This window comes from Leopardus geoffroyi, chromosome E2, assembly GCF_018350155.1.
Source record: "Leopardus geoffroyi isolate Oge1 chromosome E2, O.geoffroyi_Oge1_pat1.0, whole genome shotgun sequence".
Taxonomy (NCBI): domain Eukaryota; kingdom Metazoa; phylum Chordata; class Mammalia; order Carnivora; family Felidae; genus Leopardus; species Leopardus geoffroyi.
The window spans coordinates 15147996-15166021 of NC_059335.1; the positions used below are offsets into that span (position 1 = coordinate 15147996).

Here is an 18026-nt window from a genome sequence, read left to right on the forward strand (position 1 = left end):
CTCGTAGTCCTCCTGTCCGCAAGTCTTTTTAACCTAAGAACCGCTCCCCGGACGTTGTGTGAAAGCCTGTATGCATCCGCGATGGTTGCCGGGAGTTGTAGTTCTCTGCCTGGTCTCTGCCCCTCCTGTTTCCGGTGCCGTCACGGGACAGAGCAGTCGGTGACAGCACCGAGGGCCCCCGCCCCGCGCCCATGGCCGAGCCGGACCGTGAGTCGGGGGCCCCGGTGGGAGGGTCGGGCCGCGCCGGGGCCTGGCTGAGGGCTGCAGGCCCCGGGGCCCGAGAATGGGCATGGTGGGGCTGGAGGTTGGGACTGCATGGCGGAGAGTGGGATTGGGGGTACGGGAGGTCGTTGCCAAGTGATCCATCCTGCTAGATTGTTGGGTTTCTGGGTCGCGAGATTTTGAGGGTCCGTTTGCCACGTCCCCCAAGTTACTAACGATCGCCTGTTTCTCGCACCTTGGTTGCTGGGGACCCTCGTTGCTAAGGATTTAGATTGCCGCAGACCCGGTTGCTAAGGGTACCTGGTTGTTAGGGGGAACTGTAGGATGCTAGGGGACCCCTGGCGTCCCTTCCTATCTCTTCCCTCTAGTTCCTGCGTTCCCCCTAAACATACCATCCCCACTGCACCTCCCTTTCTAAATTCGTCTCTAGTCAGAGTATCTCTTCTTATCTCTTGTCTTCCTTTTTAAACTTCCCTCTGTTTGTAAACCTAACCCTCCCTGGATTCGCGCGCGCTCACACACACACACACACACACACACACACACACATTCACTCACTATTTCCTAACTCACTTCTCCTAAGACCTCATCCCTGCCCTGTATGCCTTACTTTCTCCTCCCTCTCCTAAACCTTCCTGCCCCAGGCTCTTTGTCCCTCACTAACCACCTCTCCTGCCAGTACTGTCCACTGTAATATCTGCTTCCCCCTCCATCCCTTCCCTCCCTCTGCTCTATTTTTGCCACCAACTCCCATCCCAGTATAATTAGGTTGGTGGGTCTTCTTGCCCCCTGCCCTTCTGCTTTGAAGCCCTTCATTCCCCCTTAACTGTGCCCCGCACTGTAACCACGTCTGCTCCCCCTCCTCCCCCAGCCTCTGACCCTCTGGAGACCCAGGCAGGGAAGGTGCAGGAGGCTCAGGTGAGATTTGGGTAAGGGTGGAGGGAAGGAGAGAGATGGACTTGTTCCCGCACCCCACACTGGGGGGGGAGGTGGCAGAGGGGAGACAGTTACCCCAGGGCCCTCAGCTCACTGCCCCAGTCCCTTGCCCCAACTCCCGGTTCAGTCTCCTGGGGAATGGTGGATTTGGGGAATTGTCAGAGAGGGGTGTGCCCCCTTAACTCCAGGCCTGCCCTCCCAAACTTTTCTCTTTTCTTGCCCCCTACCCCTGTCCTTTCTGAACTTCATGTATGCTGGGCATGGAAGAGACAGGTATCCAGTTTTGATCACAGAACTCACAGATCTCATGGACAAGTGACTAGAAAATGACCCTACAGGGTGATTCTGAAAGTAGCTCAAGGAAGAGTAAACTTTGTGGGGCCACAGGGATTCCAGCCAGTCCCTTCCCAGGAGGAATCCACAGGCTGGGCTAGGAGTCAGACTGAGATACAGACACATCACAGTGAGTGAAGAGTGACCTAGAATTTTCTTAGGCAGAGTGAGAAATGGCACTCCACGCAGAGGATACAGCTTGTGCAAAGACTGGGGGACACGAAGGGTGTAATGTGGTCAGCAGTCAGGTGGCTGGGAGTGGTTAGCTTGTTATATTCGAGGTTAGCATTTATTGAGTCCTTATTCCAGCCAGGTACTATTCTCAGTGCTCTGTGTGCATCATCTCCTTTCGTCTTCCCAGAATCCCTGGGGGGAGCAAGGCCTATTGTGGCCATTTTACAGATGAGGAGTCCGAGGCAGAGCTGTTAAACGACTTGTCCTCTGTCCCCCAGCTAGAAGAGCAGGGACTGCTTTGCAACCTACAGCACCCGGCACGTTGCCTTCCAGACACCTCAGGGAGAGGTAGACAGGACACCTCACAGAGACTTGAAGGCCCCACCAGCACCTCCGGCTCCCCCTTAGGCCAAGTGGCTCCCACACACGGGGCAGGGCCCTCGAGTCCTTCCACAGAACCTCACTGTCCGCTGCTGAAAGAATGCCAGGCCACCCACAGACGCGAGATCACTGTTCAGATGTAGGGCAGCGCCAAAGCTGGAATGCTTAAAGCCCCTGACAGATGCGGGGCAGAGCCACGCTGAGGGGGTAAAAGCCTCCTGCCAGGCCAGGGCTTCTCCCTCGCCTGGCTCCTAGGGCTCAACCACTGTCACAGCAAAAGGTTTAATGTTCAAAAGGGATCCTCAGTCCCAGAAAGAGAGATCCGAGGATGTAAATTGCAGCATTGTCTGTGACAGGCCAAATCTGGAAACAGCCCAAATGGCTGTCAGCAGACGGGTTAAATGAAGTATAGTGCGTCCTTACAATGCAACACTATGTAGCTTTTTTAAAGGAGGAGCTGGATCTATAGTATATTGTTCTGCGGAAACCGCGAGGTGCAGCATCGTACTATGGTAGGACCCATTTCTGGAAAAATAGTGAGTTTTATAGGCAGAGAAAAAAATCTAGAGCGATTGCCATTCTGCTGTTAATAGTGGTTATATTGACCCGGGGTGGGTGAGGGAACTCGAGGCAAGCGCCTCAAGTCGTACATTGTCTAATGGCCAGAGTTTTTGCAAAGCTTATGTAATCTTAGAAAGCAATAATAATTAAAAAAAAAAAAATCTAAATACGTTTGGAAGGGCAGTTCCTATTCAAAAAGGCTTGGAACCAGAGCAGAGAATGATGGGGGAGGGGCTGGTCGGAGGGGTTTTAAGCAGGAGAATGAGTTGGTCAGAACTGTGGTTTTTGCGAGGTCCATTGCAGGACCCAGCCCTGCGCACAGCAGGTATCCGTTCGTTCAGTGGTGGATGGTTCTGGAACAACTGCCAGGGGCCAGACCCTGTTGTTGGTTGGTGCTGGGCATCCGGCGGTGAACACGAAAAGTCCCTGCCATCTTGGAGCTAACATCATGGCAGACTCCATACGCGGGGGTGATTGGACGGTTAGACTGGAGAAGCCAGCAAGAGGGGCCCTTGGAGCCGAGGGGGTGGTGGCCTGACACAGCCAGGCCATCACCCTGAGGGCCGTCGAGTAGATCGGAGGTGAAGGCTGAGGCTGGGAGCTCAGGGAGGAGGCCAGGACAGGGACCCCGGAGGGGGAACAGGCTGGACCCAGGTGGAGCCCTGGGCAGGGGGACACATCGTGGCAGGAGGGCAGGAGAAGGAAACAAAGACTCGGGGACAGAAGCCACACTGAGCTAGGACCTAGGAGGAAGAGCAGGTTCAGGAGAGATGCTAAGGCCAGTTTGGAACGCGGTGGGAAAGAGAGGGCAGGGGTCACTTCGGGGGAGGCATCCGGGAGGCTGCGGGAACCCCGTATCCGGGGACAAAGAGGTAGCATCATCAATGCCAGGGCCAAGGCCACGAGGCAGCTAGCCCAGGAAAGGTGGAGAGAGGAAGTAGGGAAGGCCCAGGACAGAGTCTCAGACCCGCCATCTGGGGGCCTGATCGAGGGGAGGAGTATACAATGAGATGGATGTGTCGGAAAGGTGGTGTCCGGGGCTTCGAGCAGGAGAGCCCAGGGCCCCAGGGTGAGGACCGAGGCGTTTCCACTGGCATCGTTCACAGGAGAAGACTGGAGTGAGGAGGGCTGCAGGGGTGCCGGAACCCCGCCGGCTGCTGCTTGGAGCACCTCTCGTAGGTTAACCGCTTCATCTCAGGTGGCCCTCCGAGGCAGTGCCCTCCGAGCTCCATCCCCGAGATACAGAGCGTCAGGCTCAGAACAGCCGAGAACGCACAGGCCGCTGCGCGCTCCTCGGGAGTAGGAGGACCAGGTTTCCAGCCCAGGCAGCCCACCCCAGAGCCCGCACGCCGGCCCCCCACCGCACCTCACTTCCTTGGGCCCACTCCCAGCCGGAGGCTTTTCCCCTAGACCCGGGTGCCACCCTCCCTCTCCTCCCTCCCTCACCCCACTTCTGGGGCCTGCTCACCCCACCCCCACCCCTTCCAGGACTCAGATTCAGACACTGAGGGAGGAGCGGCTGGCGGAGAGGCCGAGAGTGAGTATCTTCCCCGGGAACGGGGTCCCGGGGGAGCCGCCTCGGGCAGGGATCCCATTTCTGCCCCTCGCCGCCACCGAAGGTGACGTTCAAAGTACGTCATGATGGGTGCGGAGCCAGCGCCCGAGGTCCCTGGTTGCGGGAGGGTGGGTGGGGGATCCCGGGGCGGGGCCCCTGAGCACCCGGACCGAACGCCCACCCTGCTGATCTCTCTGCTTTTTGGCCAGTGGACTTCCTGCGGCATTTCTTCTCCCAGACGCTGGGCCTGGGCACCCAGAAGGAGCGGCTGCTGGACGAGCTGACCCTGGAAGGGGTGACCCGCTACATGCAGAGCGAGCGCTGTAAGACCCGGGCCTGCCTTGCCCCTGACTTGCTTTTGCCCCGGCCCCTTGAGCCATTCGCCCTTCACACCTTTTGTTGGCAAGTAACACGAGGAGCCCAACGCACACGGCTTATTACCCCGGAAAGAGGTGCCGCCCCTCTAAGTAAAACCCAGCACAGCTGGATTCAGAGGCTTCCATGATGTCAGAAACCTTAATGACCCCGTCCGGGCTTCATGTTGAGGGAGAGGTGGCACCTGGCAGTCCCGAAGGCCAGGACTAGCCCCTCCCACCGAAGAGGGCATCTTTCTTCCAGTGGTTCGAGCAAAATGGTTCAGGCCAAAGAGGAGAGAGCGGCTCCAGTTGGGGCCACGTTGGGTCAGACTCTTATCCCAAAACCCATCTCCGTGTCTCTGATTGGCCAGACCTGGGTCACACGTCCATTGCTGATCGGCCGGGCCTGTTGGATAGAATGAAGGTGATGCCAATAGGAATACCTCGTAGGGTCCTTAGGGTGCCATAAATTAACAGAGATGGAAATGCCTGGAAGAGGGCCCAGAACAGAGCAAGATCCGCGGACCCCATGACAAGTATTATAGGAAGCATGTTTCAGGGCTGGTACGTGGGTGCCTCTCTACTAGGTCACCGTGTCAGTGTCATTTATATTTCTCGCAAGTTGAGGTCACCAGAGTCTGGGAAACCGGGCCCTCGGCAGTCCTCAACTAGAACAATCGACCCTTTGAGGGTCCTGAACAGCCTTTTGTTGAGGACGTCTTCTCCCATTTCCCTGTCCTCGGGCTGCTGCCTGCTCCCTGCTCAGGCGTCCAGGCTTCGTGCCCTGAGCCTCCCTCTCCCGGGGCAGGCCGGCCAGCCGTCTGCAGGGCTCCTCCTGGCCAGGGTGCGCCCCATACAGAACACAGGCAATGGCCACAAAGCTTTCGTTCCTTCCGTCCTCCTGCACCTGGGTTTTAGGACAGTTGTCTGTAAGGCCGCCTACGAGGGGGAACAGTAAAGGACAGCAGTTAACCGAGCCCTCACCATATGCCAGCAACCGAGCTAAGCACCTGATAGGCGCCCTGTCATTTGATCTTCACATTGTACCTGTGAGGTCATCACAAGGGTGATCTGGACAGAGCAGGAAGCAGAGGCCCAGAGAGGCCGTGACTGGCTGCAGGGTCACACAGCTGGCAAGCAGCAGTCAGGACTCGACCCCAGGCCCCCTGAATCCAGACCACGTGCTCCCTCCCGTGTGGCCCCAGCTGGCCCCAGCCGTGCCTGGCCCGAGGGCATCCCGGAGCAGAGGGCCTCGTCACCCTTGCCGTCCTCCTTTGCACAGGACACGCCGGAGGTGCCCGGTTCAGGGGCCTCACACTTGTGTCTGTCCATCAGCGATGGGCAGGGGCCAGGGTACCGCGTGGCAGGGCTGTCCGCCGGCCAGCCGCTGACGAGGCGATAGGATTATTTCTGCACAGCCCCGAGTATTTTTTGAAATGATTTAACTCCTACCGTGTCTTCCCATCTTCTTTTCTTTTGTTTTTATAATTTTTTTTTTAGTTTATTTATTTATCTTGAGAGGGGGAGGAGGAGAGAGAGAGAGAGAGAGAGAGAGAGAGAGAGAATCCCAAGCAGGCTCCACGCTGTCAGCACAGAGCCCAATGCAGGGCTTGATCTCACGAACAGTGGAGATCATGACCTGAATCGAGATCAAGAGTCAGGCAATCAAGAGTCGGGCGCTCAGCTGACTGAGCCGCCCAGGCCCCCCTTCCTATCTTCTTTTCTGAAAGCTGGGGGAAATGGCGGAACAAAGTGCCTACACGTGTGCAAATCCTGGGTCTCACGAAGTACAATTGACTCGAAAGAACAACAGAAACACGTATATAGTGTTTGCCCAGTGCCGGGCACTGATCTAAGCTTTACATGAATGAATTCATTCTCTCGACGGCCCCGTGAAGTCAGTCCTGTAAGGACGCCCATCTTACAGAGCAGGAAGCTGAAGCCCAGAGGGGAGATCTGAACTAAGACACCTCCCTCCTCACCGGTGAGCAGGAAAGAATGTGTAGGATATGCTAGAAATAGATGGTCATCCAAGACTGTGTCCAAACGGTGAGGCGTGGGGGCGCCGGGGTGGCTCCGTTGGTTAAGTGTCCAACTTCGGCTCAGGTCATGATCTCACGGTTCGCGGGTTGGAGCCCCCCCCATCGGGCTCTGTGCCGACAGCTCAGAGCCTGGAGCCTGCTTCGGATTCTGTGTCTCCCTCGCTCTCTGCCCCTCCCCCGCTTGTGTTTTGTCTTTCTCAAAAACAAACAAACAGTTAAGGGGGGAAAAAAAGGTGAGGTGTGGCCAGAGGTTTTTTTACAATAAGCCGTAGCTCTTCGCCAGGACACCTGTGCCCCCCCAGCCTTCTCGCTAAGATCTCGTGCGCTTTCTCTAGAACTAGTCAGGAGGAGAAACTTCCCTCCGAGTGGCCTTTTCTCGAATCTAAGTTGGCATCATTTCAACCCGTAGATTCCTCGTCCCCATGCCGGCTCTTCCTTCAGTTGACTGTGTGACCCTTGCTCTCCCTGAGCCCTGGTTTCCTCATCTGTATAATGGGCGCGTTAACTCCCCCCCCCCACCCCCCGCCTCGAGGTGATTGGGAAGGCCATCCATGCATCCGAAATGTTGGCCCCAGGGCCTGGGGCTAGGACGACGTTGTCACTGGGGGGCTGAGCACACTGTCACATGATGCATAAACTCCTTTCCTCCAGGTCGCAGGGTCATCTGTTTGGTGGGAGCTGGGATCTCCACGTGTAAGTGCCTCCCTTCCCCCAGTAGCCATTCCCACGTTGGGGGCCCCCCTTTCAGAGGCTGGGGGGAGCCACGTCTGGGCCCTTGACAGAGGAGGATGTGGTATAGGTGGGGCCGAGGTCCCTGACCCATTGCTCCCTGCCCCTCCTCCCCCAGCCGCGGGCATCCCTGACTTCCGCTCCCCATCCACGGGCCTCTACGCCAACCTGGAGAAATACCACCTTCCCTATCCGGAGGCCATCTTTGAGATCGGCTACTTCAAGGTGTGTGTTGCCCGGGGAGGAACGTCTGCAATGGTTGGGGGGAAGGGATCCCCTGACCGCAGGGCTCAGCTCACCATCAGGATTCCGGTTCTCTCTCCCACAGAAACATCCAGAGCCCTTCTTTGCTCTTGCCAAGGAACTCTACCCTGGACAGTTCAAGGTGAGCTCTCTTTTCCCTGGTGGACAGGAAAGCTTGGGGGAACAGCCAGGCATGGGAAGGCTTCCCCTGGGGCCTCTCAGACAAATGTCGCATGGGCTCTAGGCTGCCTGGGTCCAACTCCTGGTCGCTCACTTCCTGCCCTTGTGACCTTGAGCCTCAGTTTTCTCATCTGTAAAATGAAGCTGATGATAGCCTACGAAACCTCTTGGAAGGCTTACCTGAATTAACAGTACATGTAAGACCCCAGACGGGAGCCAGGCCGATTGTGTACGGAACCCAACTCTGCACCTGTGCGATCTGGCAAACTGTGCCTCAGTTTCCTCGTCTGTGAAATGGGGCTGGTGTCGGTCCGTGCCCCCCCGCCCAACCCCCCCCCCCCCCGCCCCAGGCCGACGTGTGATGGTTCCATGAGGTAAAACAGCCAGAGCGCCTAGAACAGTTCCTGGCTCATGCCGAACGTGCTGTGTCATTATCACGATGTTCCCATTGCTCCCCCGCAGCCGACCGTCTGTCACTACTTCATCCGCCTGCTGAAGGAGAAAGGGCTGCTTCTGCGCTGCTACACGCAGGTAGGCGGCCGTGGGCCTCCCTGGGAGGAGGGCTGGCCGGGTGGTCCTGGAGCCTCAGTGCCCCGCCCTCTGGCCCGCAGTGCGTCCCTTACCCCCTCTCAACCTCGGTTTGCCCTTCTGTGAAGCAGAGGCCAGGACAGCTTCACCCTTCGGGTCCGTGGTGGCGCGACAGCGAGCTCCTCTGGGAGCCATCCCGTGCGTAGTGAGACAGGACCTCACGTCTGGGGGTTGCCACGGACACTGTAGATCTCGTGTTTAGTTAGGGGTTTCCGCACCCGGCCACGGAGTGACTCGGTCTAACCGGATCTGTGCATTATGACCGTTTCCAACTGCTGGACACGGAGCCGTTAGGAAGGGGCACCTTTAAATAATGTGCCCTAAGGCGTTGTACGTGCCACGGGCCATGGCTCACGCGTGTCAGGTGCTTAGCCGAGGCCTCGCCCTTGGGTCCTCTGGCAAGGACGGCTCACCTTGTTGGCTTCTGGACTAGTCAGCAAGATGTTTTGGGGGTCTCGCACCCCTAACGGTAAAAACTGCGCCTCTACCTTCGTTTTATGAATACGTGTTTTCCGAGTGCCTGTGAATACGCATTGAAGTTACTCGATGTGGGGCGCCTGGGTGGCTCAGGCGGGTAAGCGTCCGACTTTGGCTTAGGTCATGATCTCCCGGCTCGTGGGGTCGAGCCCTGCGTCCAGCCCTGCGTCAGGCTCGGCGCTGAGGCCTGCTTTAGATTCTGTGTCTCCCTCTCTCTCTGTCCCTCCCCGGTCTGCTTTCCCTCCGTCTCTCTCTTTCAAAAATAAAGACATTAGGGGCGCCTGGGTGGCGCAGTCGGTTAAGCGTCCGACTTCAGCCAGGTCACGATCTCGCGGTCCGTGAGTTCGAGCCCCGCGTCAGGCTCTGGGCTGATGGCTCAGAGCCTGGAGCCTGTTTCCGATTCTGTGTCTCCCTCTCTCTCTGCCCCTCCCCCGTTCATGCTCTGTCTCTCTCTGTCCCAAAAATAAATAAACGTTGAAAAAAAAATTTTAAAAAAAATAATAAAAATAATAAAGACATTAAAACAATTATTTTTAATCCATTACGTAATGTAGCAGTGATATCACGCTCTACGTGAGACCTCAGAACCCAAAATTATAAAAGAGAGAGAGAATACGTGAGCGTGAACGGGAGTCCTAATACTTCTGCCTGTACCTGGCTGCGTGGAGCCTGCAGTTCACGAGGCTGCCACCAGGGGGAGGATGAATTTTTAAGTCCAGATTTCTCAGATGGGGTCAGGCGCTCCTGCCTAGCTGCCCAGGGCTGGTGGTGGCAGCTGGGGAAGGGACAGCCGCCTCCTTCCAGGAGGACACCACCTCCCCCCCGGCCCCCCCGGCTCAGCAAAAACCCGACCTCTCTTGCCAGAGTCAGTTTTATCCACCGGACGTGGCTCAGACATGATACAAAACGCTCACTCGAAGCCCAGTGCCTTCCGGGCACGATTTCCTGAAATCTGCAGCACGGCCCTCGGAGTCCTCTTCCGCCACGAGTGTTTACAGAGCGCAGGCCCCGTGCCAGGCCCTGCTGGCAGCGACATCCCCACCCCCCCTAGAGCTGCTCATCTCATGTGGGGAGGGAGACACTGGGCAAGATGGATAAGGAGGACATCTTGTCAACAAGGTGTCAGGGAAGGCCTCACTGAGAAGGGGCCATTTAGACAAAGACCTGGAGGGGAGAGTGTGTTCCAGCCGAAGGGAACAGCCAGGGCAAAGGTCCTGAGGTGAGACCGTATTCGGCGTGTTCGAGACGCTGGATCTGAATGAGCAGAGAGGACGGCAGTAGAGCATGGAGGAGGCGAGCTCAGTGAGGTGACAGGGACAGACCGCGGGGGATCTGGGGGCCGCAGGAAGGGCTTTGTCCTTTACGCCGCTGAGTAGGACGGTGCCGCAGGACAGGGGACGTGACCTGAGCCAGGTGTCCCTCCGGCTGCATATAGGGGACAGACCAGGGAGGAAGCTGCTGCGACGGTCCAAGCAGGAGAATATGGAGGCTGGCCCAGGGTGGGGGCCAAGGAGGGGAGAAGTGTGCGGGTTACCAATCTGTTTTGAAGGTGGAGCCGGCAGGCCGCCCTGGGCGCTCACTGCCCGGCTGTGCCTGAGGCAGAACCCCGTGAGCCCTCCCTGGGAAGCAAGCGGACTGCAGGCTGTGTGTGCGCGCGTGGAAACCGGCTTAAATCCGTGCCGGGGTCCGGGGGAAGGCGCGGGCGGTTCTCCCCTACTCGCGGTATTTCGTGCACGGATTTAACTGCACCTGCCGCTCCAGAAGGGCCTATTACAGAAAACAGGTAAACGTGGAGGACCATGTTCCCCCCTCATGTGTCACGAAACCGTCCTTTGCCTTTCACACTTGTCACCCTCTCCGTCAACCTCGGCCGCTTTTTGAGTCACTGACCCAGTTTTCTGGAACACATTGTCTTCACTTCTTTCTGAATTGCGATGACACAGCGCTTTCGGAGCTCCGCATGACGCTATTTTTATCTCAAGATACAAGGATCCGTTCAAACATGAGAACGCTCGCCCTGTTGGCTCAAGCCGCTGTGAGCGCCACAGCAAGGCAGCTTCTGGTCCTTTAAATATATACGTGGCACCTACACTCCACACAGGGCTTGTACTTGGCTTTCTTTAGCTTCTTGTGTGGAAGACCCTTCCATAGCCACTTCTTTCTTTTCTCTCTTTCTCTTTCTTTCTTTCTTTCTTTCTTTCTTTCTTTCTTTCTTTCTTTCTTTCCTTCTTTCTTTTCTTTCTTTCTCTTTCTTCCTTTCTCTTTCTTCCTTTCTTTTTCTTCCTTCCTTTCTTTTTCTCTGTTTGTTTGTTTCTTTCTTTCAATTTTATTTTTAAGTAATCTCTACACCCAGCGTGAGAACTCGAACTCACAACCCCGAGATCAAGACTTGCACGTTCCACCAGCTGAGTCAGCCAGGCGCCCCAGCTTTTTCAAAGCTGCCATTGCCCTCGTGTCCATCGGGGGGGACACGGTGTTTTGAAACAAAAAGTGAGCCAAAGTTTAAAAAGCAAGAGATTCCAGATGAAAATCCAGACTTCAGAGGCGCCTGCCTGGCTCAGTCGGTTAAGCGTCCGACTTCGGCTCGGGTCACGAGCTCACGGTTCGTGGGTTCGAGCCCCGTGTCGGGCTCTACGCTGGCAGTGTGGAGCCTGCTTGGGATTCTCTCTCTCCCTCTCTCCGCCCCTCCCCTGCTCCCTCTCTCTCTCTCAAAAAAAAAATTCCATACGTAGGCAAACAAATAGACACATTCATTTATAGTTTTCCCATAGCCTTTGTTCTTCTGTGCCTTTTAACATCTTGCAGAGATCATTTGCATATCGGAACATACAGGTCAGCCTCGTTGTTTTCTTGTTTGTGGTGTCTCTATCAAAAGTGGCCTGGGAGAATAACAGAGGCATTTAAGTAGTTCTTTTACAGGTCCTTTATTTATTTGCACGCACACTGCTGGCTCACGAGCGAGCGAGGCAGTAGACTGAGTCAAGTAACAAAGGCAAAACTAATGCAGGGGGAGGGGACAGGCTGCAGAGAGTCTGGGAACAGTGGCTCTTGTTTGTGCATTTGGGGAACAGGCTGATCGCTGGCAGGGAGCAGAGAGAGCGGCTGGGGCCGTCTGCCCTTGAAAGAGAATCCTTTTGGCTGCTCGCGGAGTCTCAGCTGCGGGCCGCACGTGACCGGCCGTCTCTGTGTGGCGTCTGCGGGTGTGCTGTGTCACCACCTGCCTCTACAGCATTCCTCGCGGGCAAACAAAAGCTGCTCCCAAGGGGCTGCGTGCTCGAGGCAAAATGAGAGCACATATGTCTCTGTGGAAGAGAAGAATAGCTTTGCTTGATCTGACACGGAGAATACCTGTGTCTTAAAAGAACGCAAGTTAATATGACATCTCCGAAACAGCCCCCGGCGAGAAAGCCGACTGCTAAGTAGGAAGACAGTGATGGCAAAGAACCAAATAAACCCTCCTGATTCCTTTATCTATATTGCTGCTTGGCCAGGCCTGCCACATACAGCTGTGCAGGTTGCGCACTGCACAAGGATGCCACATCTGAGGGGGCTCTATTTACAACGGAGGCATTGTAGGTTTGTACGTTAGTTTCGACAAATTTCTGGCAGGTGGCACTAACGCTGTGCGGCCCTGACGAAACAAATTTCCGGAAAGACGTTAGGAGAGGTGTCTGAGTGTGCAGAAGAACCCCACGCGGGCTGACGGTGGCCGTGGGCCTGGGCTCACAGACAGAGGAGTTTGGGCCCCACCTTGAGTCATCTGCGACTTCGACACTTTCAGTGGCACTGTCGGGGCGGCCGGAGGAGTTTACGGGCACACCCCGCCCCTTGCGGGCTTCCCCTGGCAACGCCCCGCTCCGCCTGCTGCCCGGGAGGGATGTGTCTCCTTGCCGAGCCTCTTCCCGCTGCCTCCTCTCCCTGCAGAACATAGACACCCTGGAGCGGGTGGCGGGGCTGGAGCCCGAGGACCTGGTGGAGGCCCACGGCACCTTCTACACGTCACACTGCACCAGCGCCCTCTGCCGACGGGAGTACACGCTAAGCTGGATGAAAGGTGAGGCGCCCCGGGCTCTCCTCGAGGGCAGGCCCCCTGCCGAGCAGCCACCGACGGGGCCTCCACGCCCCACCCCCCCCCCACCCCCGGGCACCCGTTCTGTCCTGCTCTGTGGCTCTTCTTAGCAGACAGTGGCCGCCCCCCAAGATGGGAGGGGGCAGCGGGGTTTCATCGCTCCCAGCGCCAGCTCACAACCAGGCTATAACGGAAGCGAGCTCCGGACCGAATTCAGCCACCCGCACAGATGCGCGTTGGCACAGAGGCCCCCAGTTGGTCTGTTCCCTGCGGTCATGACACCCTCGCCCTTTGCCCTTTGAGGGGCTCTGATCTGACCATACACGAGGGGCCCCTGGAGGCAAACGCAGCTACATTCTGCAAAGAGCAGAGCCGTCTGATAGAACTTTCTGAGAGTGAGAGGAGGGAAATATTCCCGATCTGCACTCTCCAGTATGGCAGCCAAGGTGACCACGGAACTGAATTTTTCATCTTTCTTGTCATTTTTATGAGTTGAGACGTTAAAAGCCAGGGCCGCGACCACCACGTTGGACAGCCCTGTGCTAGAGGCACAGGACCGATAGCCCGTGAGTCGGATTCGGGCAAGCAGATTCCATGGAGTGTGAGGCTCGGTCAGGGATGAAGGCGGAGGGCTGGCCCTAGAGGCGCAGGCTATGGGGCTTGCTAAAGTCCGAGTCCCTGTTCGTGGAAGGGCAGCGTGTCAAAAAAAAAAAAGGGGGGGGCGGCAAAAAATTCGGCCAGTCCACATTTCTCGAATGCCAGTGAGAGCCTTTGCCTGACATCCATTGTGCGGCTGAGAAGTCATGCATTTCACCCAGGGAAAGCCATTTGTGACACTCTTTATGCTGGTTTCACAAAGCCCCTGGTGTCCGTGTGAGACGGGACAGCTGCAGCATTTGTAGCGGGGCCTCCGGAGTGTGGCCTTTCTGCTAAAACGCCAGCTGACCACCCCTGGGGCGCCGATTCTTGAATAGCTCCGGCGCGCAGGGCGGGGCGGAGGGGGGGGAGCAGAGGGCGGGGGCGACGCACGCGACCCCGACCCGTGTCGCTGGCGGCAGTGGCCCACGCGCCGCCCGCACAATCTCCTGCTGTCAGTGCCGACATCCCTCAGAAAATGACAGGCAGAAAACAGTGCTCTGTCAATACGTGTCGAAGGAAGGAACCAATAGTGGGACAAATCAGCTAGGGCTCTGTGGATTGCCTGTGACAGTGTGTCCCAGCGCGTCCCAGCGTCCTTAATCAATAAGCAGTAAGGAGCGTGGTTGTCATAAGGCTGGTGTGTGTGTGTGTGTGTGTGTGTGTGTGTGTGTGTGGAGGTGTCTGTCACAGAGCCAGGGGACGGGAAGCAGCTGGGCCTAAGGAAGTGTCCCCACCCCAGGGTCATCTGCATATTCTTGCCTCTCTGGCACCAGGCCTGGGACGCACTAGGCCTCTCACCCAGGAGAAAATAGGGCTCCCCTCCCAGACCCACCGGGAGAGCTTTTTCGCCCAGGTGGGGGTGGGCGGGCTCCTTTGCCCCTTCTGAGGACAAGTTTCTGCTCGTTCATCTGTTCTTGTGTTTATTCTTTTTTTTTTTTTTTTTAATTTTTTTTTCAACGTTTATTTATTTTTGGGACAGAGAGAGACAGAGCATGAACGGGGGAGGGGCAGAGAGAGAGGGAGACACAGAATCGGAAACAGGCTCCAGGCTCTGAGCCATCAGCCCAGAGCCCGATGCGGGGCTCGAACTCACGGACCGCGAGATCGTGACCTGGCTGAAGTCGGACGCTTAACCGACTGCGCCACCCAGGCGCCCCTCTTGTGTTTATTCTTAATTCAATAGCCGTAGCCTGGTGCCCGGAGACACCCCGGGAATCCTGGGGTTGGGGGAGGTGGGGGCGGCTCTCTAAGAGGGGAGCAGGGCAGACACCCCGGAGGCCCCCCAGGGCCTGGGGCATGTTTGCTGACCACGAAGGAGGTGGGCAGCCTGCAGCCCCACACCCCGGGGCCCGGAGTGGCTCACGTCGTCCTCTCCCTTCCCCTTCCCCACGCCCAGAGAAGATCTTCTCCGAGGTGACTCCCAAGTGTGAGAAATGTCACAGCGTGGTGAAGCCTGGTGAGACCGGCCCCCCCCCGCCCCCGCCCCCGCCACGAGCCCCGTCCACCCCACCCCTGGCCACCCTCTGTCCCTGACCAGTGCCCTGAATCTGCCCCCACGGAGAAGGGGTTCCGTAGCCCCTGCCCCCGCTGCCCTCGGGTCTGCCTCCTGCTCCTGCCTGGTTTCTCTCTCTCTCTGTCTCTCTCTCTCGATGTGCCTGTCTCTGCCTCCCGTTTCACCTTCTCTTTCTGTGTCTGTGTCCGTGTGTCCATCCAACTCTGCCTCCAGACATCGTGTTCTTCGGTGAGAACCTCCCGGCGAGGTTCTTCTCCTGCATGCAGTCAGTAAGCGCCCCACCCCCGGCCCGCCCCACGCTCCCCGCTCCCCGCTCCCCCGAAGCAGGGGCGGCCGGGGCGTGCCCAGGGGCAGGTGGCTTCCCCAACTAGCTGCGGGTGGGCAGCGGGGGGAGGCGGCGCAGCCTCAGTCGGTTGAGCCTCGGGAACCCTCACCGGCCCCCCCCCCCTTCGTAGGACTTCCTGAAGGTGGACCTTCTCCTCATCATGGGCACCTCGCTGCAGGTGCAGCCCTTTGCATCCCTCATCGGCAAGTAGGTTGGGAGTGGGGACCCCCGGGGGGGGGCCTCTGCGGAGGGGGGGGGAGCCGGGACAGGTCCTTACCACTCGGCTCGCCACCCCCCAGGGCACCCCTGTCTACCCCGCGCCTGCTCATCAACAAGGAGAAGACCGGGCAGGTGAGTTGGCTCTTATTGGAGCCCCCCCTCTCTCCCCTCCCCCTCCCCACCCGGTCCCACTTTCCCTTTCGCTGCCTTCCTGGAGACCTGGGACCCCTCAGCTCAGGCCAGGGATTCCAGAACCCGGAGGGTCAGAGGCCAGGCCACCTCGACTCGGAGATTCTACAGGCCCCGGGTCACTTGGGACTCTTCTGAACCAAGTGACAGACCCCAACTCAGAGCAACCCGAGCCAGAACAGGAGCTCTGTGCCTCCTGCAAGTGAAGAGTCAGGGCGAGTTGGTCGGGAGGCGCCCCCTCCCTCTTTTGGCTCTTTTCCTGAGGTGGCCTCCCTCCCTCATCCCTGGGGAGGGCTGCTTCCTCCAACAGGCCAAACATGCCATGTGCCAGATGCTGTCCTAAGCACTTTCCTTTTTGTATTTATTTTTATCTTTAAAAATTTTATCTTGGGGCACCTGGGTGGCCCAGTCAGTTATGCGTCCGACTTCGGCTCAGGTCATGATCTCACGGTTTGTGAGTTCGAGCCCCACGTCGGGCTCTGTGCTGACAGGTCGGAGCCTGGAGTCTGCTTCGGATTCTGTGTCTCCCTCTCTCTGCCCCTCCCCTACTCACACTCTGTCTTTCTCTGTCTCTCAAAAGTAAATAAATGTAAAAACAAAATTTTTTAAAAATTTTTATCTTAAGCCGGCTCCACACCCAACATGGGGCTTGAACTCATGACCCTGAGATTAAGAGTTGTGTGCTCTAGGGGCGCCTGGGTGGCTCAGTCGGTTAAGCGTCCGACTTCAGCTCAGGTCATGATCTCACGGTTCCTGGGTTTGAGCCCCACGTCCAGCTCTATGCTGACAGCTCAGAGCCTGGAGCCTGTTTCAGATTCTGTGTCTCCCTCTCTCCCTGCCGCTCCCCTGCTTGTGCTCTATCTCTCCTTCAAAAATAAATAAACATCAAAAAATAAAAAAAATAAAAGACAGTTGCGTGCTCTACCGACTGAGCCAGCCAGACGCCCCCTAAGGACTTTCTAAGTATTAACCCGCTGATGATCCGGGGCTAGGAGTGGTTTGGTAGTTGCCCCTACTCTACAGATAAGGAAACTGAGGTTCAGAGAGGCCAAGTCACTTGAACAAAGTCACAGAGCAGGGAACAAACTCAGGCCACCTGGCTTCAGGGTCTGTGCTCTGAGCTCCGCCCTCCCCTCCCCCCCCCCCCCCGCCCCCACAGACTGACCCTTTCCTGGGGATGATGATGGGCCTGGGAGGAGGCATGGACTTCGACTCCAAGAAGGCCTACCGGTGAGTCCTGGGCCTGTGAGGGTCAGGGCCAAGGTGAGAGGGAGGGTGTGAAGATACAGGGACTGGGAAGAGCGGGCAGGGGCCTGGGACAAGCCTGGGAGCTCTGACTGTCCCACCCACAGGGACGTGGCCTGGCTGGGTGACTGTGACCAGGGCTGCCTGGCCCTTGCTGACCTCCTTGGATGGAAGGTAAGGAGTTGGGCCACCTCGGCCCACCCTGAGCCCAGGCCCTAGTCCCCTGCCCCGCAGGTTCTCTGACCCCAGGATGCACGGTGACCTCTGACCTCGGTGAACTTTGCCCCCCCGCAGAAGGAGCTGGAGGACCTCGTCCGGAAGGAGCATGCCAGCATAGATGCCCAGCAGGCGGGGTCGGGGAGCCCTAACCCCAACCCTTCAACTTCGCCCAGGAAGTCCCCACCTCCTGCCAAGGAGGAGGCCAGAACCTCGGAGGGAGAGAAACCCCAGTGACAGCCACGTCCCCCGGGGAAGGATGCCCAGCAAATCTGGGACAGCAGAGCCCCAGCCAGCCCTGGCCCCCTCTAACTTGCGGCTCTCATCTGGGGAGCTCAGAACCTCATCCCAGTCTCTTAACCACTTCCTCTCAAAACTGGGTTCCCAGCCCCCTGACCCTGGCAGATCTCTAACACCTCCCAGGGGCCGAGGCCTGGGCAGCCTGGCTGTAACAGCCCGCGGTCTCTAACCACCCGCAGGGCCGAGGGTCAACCTCCCCTCATCTCTAACTGCTCCCCGGGCCAGGGCCGCCTCTAAACTCCTAACTATTCCGCCCCGGGCCCCAGGGCTCCCAGGGCTCCCAGGGCTCCCCATGCCCTCCACTGCTCCTCGGGGCCTGTGGCCAAGTAGGGCCAGTCCAACCTACCCTGGGCGGGCCCCTCAAACATCACTCCCACTCAGTGGGGGGAGCTGAGCCTGAAGGCCTCCCTGGTCTGTGCCTCCGACGCCCGAAGCGGGTGCCGGTCCCCTTCCCTTGGGACCCACTTCCCATGCGGGGAGGGGCAGATAATGTTGCTTATTGGAGACAAATTAAAAACAAAAACAACTAACGAT

At 57.8% G+C, this 18026-nt stretch overlaps 1 protein-coding gene across 5 annotated transcripts; it reads left to right on the plus strand.

Annotated features, from left to right (window-relative positions):
* Nucleotides 1-66: 66 nt before the first annotated feature.
* On the plus strand, nucleotides 67-18023 carry SIRT2 (sirtuin 2). 5 transcript variants are annotated; one of them, XM_045442418.1, is made up of 17 exons: nucleotides 94-207; nucleotides 1094-1140; nucleotides 3714-3782; nucleotides 4096-4144; nucleotides 4372-4485; nucleotides 7212-7253; nucleotides 7408-7514; nucleotides 7618-7674; nucleotides 8175-8243; nucleotides 12702-12831; nucleotides 14882-14941; nucleotides 15212-15267; nucleotides 15454-15530; nucleotides 15623-15674; nucleotides 16891-16961; nucleotides 17084-17150; nucleotides 17271-18023. In XM_045442418.1, the coding sequence occupies exons 1-17, from the start codon at nucleotides 192-194 to the stop codon at nucleotides 17427-17429; spliced, it is 1242 nt and encodes a 413-aa protein (XP_045298374.1). In that variant the 5' UTR covers nucleotides 94-191; the 3' UTR covers nucleotides 17430-18023. The 5 variants fall into 5 exon arrangements, with proteins under 5 accessions (XP_045298372.1, XP_045298373.1, XP_045298374.1 ...); XM_045442416.1 differs by lacking the exon at nucleotides 1094-1140 and having other exon boundaries at nucleotides 67-207; XM_045442419.1 differs by lacking the exon at nucleotides 3714-3782 and having other exon boundaries at nucleotides 97-207.
* The last annotated feature ends 3 nt before the right edge of the window (nucleotides 18024-18026 follow it).

What these genes read in the sequence shown, in the direction of transcription:
- SIRT2 (XM_045442416.1), top strand. Translation starts at nt 82, where the DNA reads ATGGTTGCCGGGAGTTGTAGTTCTCTGCCTGGTCTCTGCCCCTCCTGT. An exon ending in TCTACCCTGGACAGTTCAAG is followed by an intron (nt 7,675 to 8,174) that starts GTGAGCTCTCTT and finishes GCTCCCCCGCAG; the next exon opens with CCGACCGTCTGTCACTACTT. An exon ending in CACGCTAAGCTGGATGAAAG is followed by an intron (nt 12,832 to 14,881) that starts GTGAGGCGCCCC and finishes CCCCACGCCCAG; the next exon opens with AGAAGATCTTCTCCGAGGTG.